Here is a 10,643-nt window from a genome sequence, read left to right as displayed (position 1 = left end):
TGAACTTAGGAGAAGAGACCTTCATAGAAACAAAACGAGAAGACAACCACACCAAGTCCCCAACACGAAGTCGAGGACCCACGCGGCGACGGCGATTAGCAAACTGCTGAGCCTTCTCCTGGGACAACTTCAAATTGTCCACCACATGACTCCAAATCTGATGCAACCTATCGACCACCATGTCCACTCCAGGACAATCAGAAGGCTCCACCTGACCAGAGGAAAAACGAGGATGAAACCCCGAATTACAAAAGAAAGGAGAAACCAAGGTAACAGAACTAGCCCGATTATTAAGGGCAAACTCGGCCAGCGGCAAAAAGGTAACCCAGTCATCCTGATCAGCAGAAACAAAACACCTCAAATAAGTTTCCAAGGTCTGATTAGTTCGCTCCGTCTGGCCATTCGTCTGAGGGTGGAATGCAGACAAAAAGGACAAATCAATGCCCATCTTAGCACAGAACGTCCGCCAAAATCTAGACACAAACTGGGATCCCCTGTCAGAAACGATGTTCTCCGGAATCCCATGCAAACGAACCACGTTCTGGAAAAACAGAGGGACCAACTCAGAGGAGGAAGGCAACTTAGGCAAGGGTACAAGATGAACCATTTTAGAAAAGCGGTCACACACAACCCAGATGACGGACATTTTTTGAGAGACAGGGAGATCCGAAATAAAGTCCATGGAAATGTGCGTCCAAGGCCTCTTCGGGATAGGCAAAGGTGACAACAATCCACTGGCTCGAGAACAGCAAGGCTTAGCCCGAACACAAACCTCACAAGACTGCACAAAAGAACGCACATCCCTCGACAAGGAAGGCCACCAAAAAGACCTGGCCACCAAGTCTCTAGTACCAAATATTCCAGGATGACCTGCCAACGCAGAAGAATGGACCTCGGAGATGACTCTACTGGTCCAACTATCCGGAACAAACAGTCTCTCAGGCGGACAACGATCAGGTTTACCCGCCTGAAACTCCTGCAAAGCACGTCGCAAGTCTGGGAAGACGGCCGACAAAATCACCCCATCCCTAAGGATACCAGTGGGCTCAGAATTTCCAGGGGAGTCAGGCACAAAACTCCTAGAAAGAGCATCCGCCTTCACATTCTTTGAACCTGGCAGGTATGAAACCACAAAATTGAAACGAGAGAAAAACAGTGACCAACGAGCCTGTCTAGGATTCAGACGCCTGGCAGACTCAAGGTAAATCAGATTTTTGTGATCAGTCAAGACCACCACACGATGTCTAGCACCCTCCAGCCAATGACGCCACTCCTCAAATGCCCACTTCATGGCCAAAAGTTCCCGATTACCCACATCATAATTCCGCTCAGCGGGCGAAAATTTTCTAGAAAAGAACGCACATGGCTTCATCACCGAGCAATCGGAGCTTCTCTGTGACAAAACCGCCCCCGCTCCAATCTTGGAAGCATCAACCTCAACTTGGAAAGGAAGCGAAACATCAGGCTGACGCAACACAGGAGCAGAAGAAAACCGGCGTTTAAGTTCCTGAAAGGCCTCCACAGCCGCAGGAGACCAATCAGCAACATCAGCACCCTTCTTAGTCAAATCCGTCAAAGGCTTAACAACACTAGAAAAATTAGTTATAAAACGACGATAGAAATTAGCAAAGCCCAAGAACTTCTGCAGACTCTTAAGAGATGCAGGCTGCGTCCAGTCACAAATAGCCCGAACCTTGACGGGATCCATCTCAATAGTAGAAGGGGAAAAAATATACCCCAAGAAAGAAATCTTCTGGACTCCAAAGAGACACTTTGAGCCCTTTACAAACAAGGAATTAGCCCGCAGGACCTGAAACACCTTCCTGACCTGCTGAACATGAGACTCCCAGTCATCAGAAAAAACCAAAATATCATCCAAATACACAATCATAAATTTATCCAGATATTCACGGAAAATATCGTGCATAAAGGACTGGAAGACTGAAGGAGCATTAGAAAGTCCGAAAGGCATTACCAAATACTCAAAATGGCCCTCAGGCGTATTAAATGCGGTTTTCCACTCATCACCTTGCTTTATTCGTATAAGATTATACGCACCCCGAAGATCAATCTTAGTGAACCATTTAGCCCCCTTAATGCGAGCAAACAAATCAGTCAACAAAGGCAAAGGATACTGATATTTTACGGTAATCTTATTCAAAAGATGATAATCTATACAAGGCCTCAAGGACCCATCTTTCTTGGCCACGAAAAAAAAACCTGCTCCCAAAGGGGACGAAGATGGACGGATATGTCCCTTTTCCAAGGATTCCTTAACATAATCCCGCATAGCAGTATGCTCTGGCACTGACAGATTGAACAAACGACCTTTAGGAAATTTACTACCAGGAATTAAATCTATAGCACAATCGCAATCCCTGTGAGGAGGAAGCGAACTGAGCTTAGGCTCCTCAAAAACATCCCGATAATCCGACAAAAATACAGGAACCTCAGAAGGAGTAGATGAAGCGATAGAAATCGGAGGTGCATCATCATGAACCCCCTGACATCCCCAGCTTAACACAGACATTGTTTTCCAGTCAAGGACTGGATTATGAGTTTATAACCATGGCAGACCAAGTACTAGAACATCATGTAAATTATACAATACCAGGAAGCGAATCACCTCCTGATGAACGGGAGTCATACGCATGGTCACTTGTGTCCAGTACTGAGGTTTATTCATAGCTAAAGGTGTAGAGTCAATTCCCTTCAAAGGAATAGGGACTTCCAGAGGCTCAAGACTAAACCCAGATCGCTTGGCAAATGACCAATCCATAAGACTCAGGGCAGCGCCTGAATCTACATAGGCATCGACGGAAATGGATGATAATGAGCAAATCAGAGTCACAGATAGAATGAACTTAGACTGTAACGTACTAATGGCAACAGACTTATCAACCTTTTTTGTGCGTTTAGAGCATGCTGATATAACATGAGCTGAATCACCACAATAAAAGCACAACCCATTTTTCCGCCTATAGTTTTGCCGTTCACTTCTAGACTGAACTCTATCACATTGCATTGTCTCAAGTGCCTGTTCAGAAGACACCGCCAAATGGTGCACAGGTTTGCGCTCCTCGTAAACGCCGATCAATCTGAATAGCCATAGTCATAGACTCATTCAGACCCGTAGGCGCAGGGAACCCCACCATAACATCTTTAATGGCCTCAGAAAGGCCATCTCTGAACTTTGCAGCCAGGGCGCACTCATTCCACTGAGTAAGCACTGACCATTTCCGAAATTTTTGGCAATATATTTCTGCTTCATCTTGTCCCTGAGAGAGAGCTAATAAAGTTTTTTCAGCCTGAATCTCTTGGTTAGGTTCCTCATAGAGCAAACCCAATGCCAGAAAAAACGCATCCACATTAAGCAACGCAGGATCCCCTGGTGCCAATGCAAATGCCCAATTTTGAGGGTCACCCCGCAGGAAAGATATAATAATCTTAACCTGCTGAGCAGGGTCTCCAGAAGAGCGAGATTTCAAAGAAAGGAACAGCTTGCAATTGTTCCTAAAATTCAGAAAACTAGATCTATCTCCAGCAAAGAACTCTGGAATAGGAATTCTAGGTTCAGACATAGGAGCATGTACAACAAAATCTTGTATATTTTGAACCTTAGCAGCAAGATTATTCAAGCTGGAAGCTAAACTCTGGACGTCCATGATAAACAGCTAAGGTCAGAGCCATTCAAGGATTAAGAGGAGGAAAAAAAAAAAATCAGCCAGGCTGCAATTAGGGCTAGGCAGCAACCTCAGAGGAGAAAAAAAAAAAAAAAAAACTTCTTCAGACTACTTTTCCTCCTACTTCAGCCCAAACATTTTTGGCCGGCTATACAGTCATGATTCCAATGACAGGGAATCACAAAAGGACAAGCACCAACGAGCTCTAGGGTGATGGAACCTGAGCTGACCGCGACCCTAAACCTGAACACACAAATAACAATAGCCGGGGAACGTGCCTACGTTGATCCTAGACGTCTCGCACCAGCCGAAGATCTAACTTCCCCTATTAGAAGAAACACAGACCTCTCTTGCCTCCAGAGAAATACCCCACAGAAATAGCAGCCCCCCACATATAATGACGGTGAAATGAGAGGAAGGCACATACACAGTATGAAAACAGATTCAGCAAAATGAGGCCCGCTAAAACTAGATAGCAGAGGATACAAAAGTAAACTGCGCGGTCAGCAAAAAACCCTTCAAAAAACCATCCTGTAATTACTTGAACTCATGTTCCAACTCATGGAACATGAGGAGCAATTACAGCCCGCTAGAGCAACCAGCAGCAAGAAACAATTATATGCAAGCTGGACAAGACAAAAATAAAGCAAAACGTGGAACAAGAAAATCAAAAACTTAGCTTGTCCTGAAGATTACTGAAGCCAGAAGCTGAGGTAACAAAACACTCTGATAACCTTGATAGCTGGCAGGGAAATGACAAGAAAGCCCGGTTAAATAGGAAACTCCCAAATCCTAATAGAACAGGTGGACACCAGAGACAGCAGAACACAAATCACCCAGTACCATCAGTAACCACCAGAGGGAGCCCAAAAACAGAACTCACAACAAGGACCATGCCGATTTGGGTCACCTTGTCGCTGTTTAATATTAACGATAGTATAGGACCATGCCGATTTGGGTCACCTTGTCGCAGTTTAATATTAACGATAGTATAGGACCATGCCGATTTGGGTCACCTTGTCGCTGTTTAATATTAACGATAGTATAGGACTATGCCGATTTGGGTCACCTTGTCGCTGTTTAATATTAACGATAGTATAGGACCATCCCGATTTGGGTCACCTTGTCGCGGTTTAATATTAACGATAGTATAGGACCATGCCGATTTGGGTCACCTTGTCGTTGGTGGATGGCTTTTATGTTTTTTTTTAATCAAAAACAGTGTTTAAGACCCTATGTTATTTATATGTACTATTACTTTTTACTTACCTACAGCAGGTTTTCACTTACATTTTGTTTCTATGTAAATTTGGGTTCTAGAATTATGATGCAACCCTACATGTAAGAGCTAAGTTGTACACATCTTTACTTATAGCTTGGAGAACTCTGTTTCAAAAAGGCACTGTCATGATCCAGTCCGGGGTTTGTTTTTGTTTATTCTCTCCCCGGGATGGTCATGCGGGGGTTAATCTCCCTTGCCTCATTTTGGGATCGGCCTGGCTATTTCAGTCCGCTGTTACCTGCAAGCAGCATCAGTTATAGTTCCTGTCTCTGGCTTGAGCAGCTGACCCGTTATGCCCTGATTTGTCCTCTGCCTCTTTACCTAGGTCCCGATCCTGTGTTCCCCTGTGACTTCGATCGTTGTAATACCTGCTCTCCGTGTTGTAACCCCTTGGTGTTTGACTCAGCTTGTCCTCTGACCTGTTTGACTGTCTTGTGTCTCTGGCTTTCCCGCTCCCGATCATCTCTGACTTCTTTGGCTTGTTTCTGACCACGTGAATTGCTGTGTCCTCTGGTACTTCGTTCCCTCTCTGTTGCTGACCCGACTTTTTCTGCTCACTCTTTCGCCATCTAGTGGCTTCTGCCTGCTGCTCTGTTATTTCACTGTGAGCGTACCTGTCTTCCTTCAGCCGCACACCCTGGTGGAGGTTGTGTGCTACTGCGCTGCAGCAGGCATTACAATGCATATGACAAAATAAAAATGATTCCTAGTGTAGTTGATCCTGCCGTTTTGTGTATACAGCTCCTACGCAGATCTATGTGTTGGTATGGTAACAGACTACAAACAAAACCAATGTAGTCTGAGCCTTGCAGTCAAATTTTACTACACTCCCTCTGTCTCTTCTTGAGCTACAGACAGTAGATATTTGCCATCTCACATCCACCGGTGTGCACGGCTGGAGCAGTCCTGGTACACCGAGCAGTAATCCAAATGAAGACGGTGCTCCAGCAGAGGATAAGAAGCTCTACAGTCTTCATTTTGATAGGTAAAAGGTTTAAAGGTCAGTAACTTGTGGATCAGTAGGGATCTGGTGGCTGAGATCCCACACCGATCCCAAGAATGGGGCTCTGAAATCCCCCTCTGAATGAAGCAGTAGCCAACCATGTGTGGTACCCCTCCATTCATTCTCTATGGCGCTGATGATGATAGACGTGTACGTCACTCTCCTTTACTTAGGTGATTAGGAATAACCCTTTTAGGAAATTGTGACATCTCCAACTATTTGGGACAGGAGTGACAGAAATTATATAATGGGGGCGATTAAGGCATCTTCACAAATTGCTATCAGGGGGTTGGAGGTATTTTTATTTTTGCTAAATTATTATTATTATTATTATTATTATTATTATTATTATTATTATTATTTTTCCAATGCATTTAAAATAAAAAATATTTTTGTAAAAATAAATATTAAAAAAAAAAATAATAATAAAAATATATATGTATATTGTATGTGTTTCTGTATATAGATATATACAGTCAGGGTCGAAAGTGTTGCACCCTTAACCCCTTCATGCCGCAGCCCTTTTTCATTTTTGCGTTTCTGTTTTAGTGAACCATTTAGCCCCCTTAATGCGAGCAAACAAATCAGTCAACAAAGGCAAAGGATACTGATATTTTACGGTAATCTTATTCAAAAGATGATAATCTATACAAGGCCTCAAGGACCCATCTTTCTTGGCCACGAAAAAAAAACCTGCTCCCAAAGGGGACGAAGATGGACGGATATGTCCCTTTTCCAAGGACTCCTTAACATAATCCCGCATAGCAGTATGCTCTGGCACTGACAGATTGAACAAACGACCTTTAGGAAATTTACTACCAGGAATTAAATCTATAGCACAATCGCAATCCCTGTGAGGAGGAAGCGAACTGAGCTTAGGCTCCTCAAAAACATCCCGATAATCCGACAAAAATACAGGAATCTCAGAAGGAGTAGATGAAGCGATAGAAATCGGAGGTGCATCATCATGAACCCCCTGACATCCCCAGCTTAACACAGACATTGTTTTCCAGTCAAGGACTGGATTATGAGTTTGTAACCATGGCAGATCAAGTACTAGAACATCATGTAAATTATACAATACCAGGAAGCGAATCACCTCCTGATGAACGGGAGTCATACGCATGGTCACTTGTGTCCAGTACTGAGGTTTATTCATAGCTAAAGGTGTAGAGTCAATTCCCTTCAAAGGAATAGGGACTTCCAGAGGCTCAAGACTAAACCCAGATCGCTTGGCAAATGACCAATCCATAAGACTCAGGGCAGCGCCTGAATCTACATAGGCATCAACGGAAATGGATGATAATGAGCAAATCAGAGTCACAGATAGAATGAACTTAGACTGTAACGTACTAATGGCAACAGACTTATCAACCTTTTTTGTGCGTTTAGAGCAGGGGTCAGGAACCTTTTTGGCTAAGAGAGCCTTAAACGCCACATATTTTGAAATATAATTCCGCGAGAGCCGTACAATATGTTTAAAGGGCCATTGACAGATCAATCGCTCCAATGTTCACTTAGTACAGCAAGGAATGCTCCTCCCTGCTGTATAAAGCCACAACTGGACTGAAACAATGGTAATTAGCAGTAAAAAATTAAATAAATAACTTACATTGTGAGCTTGCGATGCATGACATCAGTCCAGCAGTCTGGCTTCTTCTTTTTCCTGCGCATGACTGGAAGCTGGCATTCTTCCCACCTGATGTTGAGAGAATGCCAGCTTTGAGGCATTCGCAGAAGAAAGAAGCTGGAATGTTGGACATGTCACACAACGCATTGTCAGTTATGTCAATTGTCTATTTTATTATTTTACAGCGAATTATTGTTTAGGTCCAGCGGTGGCTTAGTGCAGCAGTGAGGAACACTCCTTTGTGTACTAAGTGACCGCTGGAGCAATTGTATCTGTCAGTGGCCCTTTTAAAAGTGTTGGTCTTACAGAAAATGAACAAAAAAGAGAGGCTCAGACCCATAGGGAACTAAAGCATTTACTACTTAAAGTGGTACATACAAGCAGGCACACCCAGCGTAATAAATAATTGAACTTTATTAAATAGTCTCACTGTACATAAAGTGCACACATTGACTTGTATTTAATTTTAAAGAACAACAAATCTCCGAACTCTTTTTTTTATAACATAATAACGTTTTAATGCTGTTGCTAACCAACGATGAATAGAATACTTCCTACCATTAATGTGACTTCTGGTGCTGCATGGATTTGCTGATGGCTTTGTAATCTGGTTCATACGTGGTGAGGTTTAGCTTCATGCAGGCGTTGAGACTTCCATCCGTTAAACGTGAACGTATGTTAGTCTTGATGTGCTTTAGATGTGAGAAAGACTGCTCGCATGCATAGGTAGAGCCAAACATTGTCAGTACAGCAATACCCACACGCTGCAGTGTTTGGTATGTGACAGGAAGTGCATTCCAAGTTTTGACAATCAGCTGGTCTGCATGTTGGAGTTGTTTCATTTCTCTCCACTTGTGTTTGCTTGCCAACTCTGCTTGCTGTCGTGCAAGTTTTTCCAAATCTTCATTAAGTGATTTAAACTTATTCACCCACATGTCTGAAGCCTTCAGGTCAGCAGCTTGTAGCTCAAAATCTCTGATGGAGACACCAGGGATATAACTCAGGTCAGTGCTGTCCAGTGCACACTCATGTGGATGAGTGATGAACTTAAAAAGACGAGTGTGCTCACGAAATTCTCCAAAGCGCGCTTTGAATGATTGCAGGAGATTGGATGTAAAGCCTGCTAGCTGCTGAATATCAAGATGTTGTGCAGGGTCATTTGCTGTGCATGCATCTTTAAACTCTCCCAGTTTTTCAAAGTGTATTAAACGACCTGTTTCAATGTCTGCGATAAACAGTTCCAGCTTATTTTCAAATGCAAACACAGCTTGTTGAAGCGATAAAACTGTATTACCAACGCCTTGCATTTTCACATTGAGCTGGTTCAGATGTTCAGTCATATCTACAAGATAGAAGAACTTCAGGAGCCACTCAGTGTTGGACAACTCAGGATGGTCAACGTTTTTCATTTCAAGAACAGTTCGTATTTCACTCAGACAAGCTGCGAAACGGCTGAGCACCTTCCCTCTTGACAGCCAGCGCACGTTGCTGTGCAGAAGCAGACCAGGATAATTATTCCCAACTTCATCCAGGAGTGTTTTAAACTGGCGATCAATTAAAGCACGGGCAACAATAAAGTTGACCACCTGAATGACAAGTGACATCACCTCACCAAGCTGCTCACCAAACATCTGAGCACAAAGTGCCTCCTGATGTAGGATGCAGTGAAAACTAAGGATAGGTCTTTTTTCATGTTCACGAAGAAGCGCTACAAATCCTTTGTTTTTTCCTACCATGCTTGGAGCACCATCAGTACACACTGAAATAAGTTTATGCATTGGTAGATTTTTTTCTTTAGTGAACTCAGTGAATGACTTGAACAAATCATCCCCTCTTGTTGTCCCTTTCAGAGGCAAAACAGCAAGACTTTCCTCATGTAACGTGTCACCGACAGCATACCTTGCAATGATGCTGAACTGAGATATATGGCTTACGTCAGTTGATTCATCCAAAGCAAGAGAAAAGAACAGAGCTGTATTTATGTCCTTCACTTGGGATGCCTCAATCTGATTTGCCATCATGATGGCACGGTCATGAACTGTTCTTGCTGACAGATGCATGTCTTTTATCCGTTTGATAATCTTGGCTTTATCCGGAAAATCATCAAAAAGTTCATTGGCAACATCAAGCATAAATGTTTTGGCATACTCCCCATCTGTGAATGGTTTTCCGTTTCTGACAATTGCCAAAGCACCAACAAAGCTAGCCGAATTTAAGTCACCTTGTTGGGTCCAAACTCGAAGTTGCTGCTGACTAGCTTGCACTTTGCACAGCAGCTCTTGACAGGCTTTCTTCCTGCTGTCCCCTGCAGGATATTTCGATGCAAATGAAGCATGGCGTGTGTCAAAGTGGCGCTTTATATTTGACCGCTTCATGGATGCAATTTTATCATTGCATATAAGACAAACTGGTGAACCTGCTCTCTCCACAAAGGCAAATTCGTCTGTCCACTCCTGCTGAAAAGTACGATACTCCTCATCCTTCTTTCTTTTAGCCATCTTCTTCAATAAAGGGCAGTACTGTGGGGTGAAAAGAAGGCTCTGAGTCATTATTTCTTTAATTTGTGGATTTGTCTGCAAGCAGGGCCAACTCCAGGTTTCTTTTGGTCCTTGTGCTATAGAACTTTAGTAGACCTCTAGAAGAGCTGTCTTCTTTTCGTCACGGGTTAGTCGGGTGCACAGTGGTCTATACAGCACAGCCCGCACAGTGGTCTATACAGCACAGGCCGCACAGCGGTACAGCCCGCACAGTGGTCTATACAGCACAGCCCGCACAGTGGTCTATCCAGCACAGCCCGCACAGTGGTCTATACAGCACAGCCGGATGGATAGACCACTGTGCGGGCTGTGCGGTATATACATACCACTGTGCGGGCTGTAAAATAAAGAGGAGAAATCACGCTGCAGCCGATCACAGCTATGGGCCCCAGGGGCCCGAGCTCCTGCTGCACTGTGCCCCCGTACCTGTCCCTGGTGGTCGATGTAGTAGAAGTACTCCTTGGTTTAGAGGTCGGGGGTTCTGGCCCTGGACATAATGAAGGCTCCT

The 10,643-nt window shown here is 43.9% G+C and overlaps 1 protein-coding gene across 1 annotated transcript; it reads right to left on the bottom strand.

Annotated features, from left to right (window-relative positions):
• Positions 1–8,158: 8,158 nt before the first annotated feature.
• Positions 8,159–10,096, bottom strand: LOC138674430 (general transcription factor II-I repeat domain-containing protein 2-like). The gene has a single exon (XM_069762492.1). It carries the CDS (start codon positions 10,094–10,096, stop codon positions 8,159–8,161), a length of 1,938 nt encoding a protein of 645 aa, XP_069618593.1.
• Positions 10,097–10,643: the final 547 nt, after the last annotated feature.

The sequence above is a fragment of the Ranitomeya imitator genome, chromosome 1 (genome assembly GCF_032444005.1).
Source record: "Ranitomeya imitator isolate aRanImi1 chromosome 1, aRanImi1.pri, whole genome shotgun sequence".
NCBI lineage: Eukaryota > Metazoa > Chordata > Amphibia > Anura > Dendrobatidae > Ranitomeya > Ranitomeya imitator.
This window is presented reverse-complemented; position numbering and strand designations above follow the sequence as displayed.

Excerpts from the sequence above, each read along its gene's own strand:
- LOC138674430 (XM_069762492.1), bottom strand. The coding sequence starts at position 10,096 with ATGGCTAAAAGAAAGAAGGATGAGGAGTATCGTACTTTTCAGCAGGAG.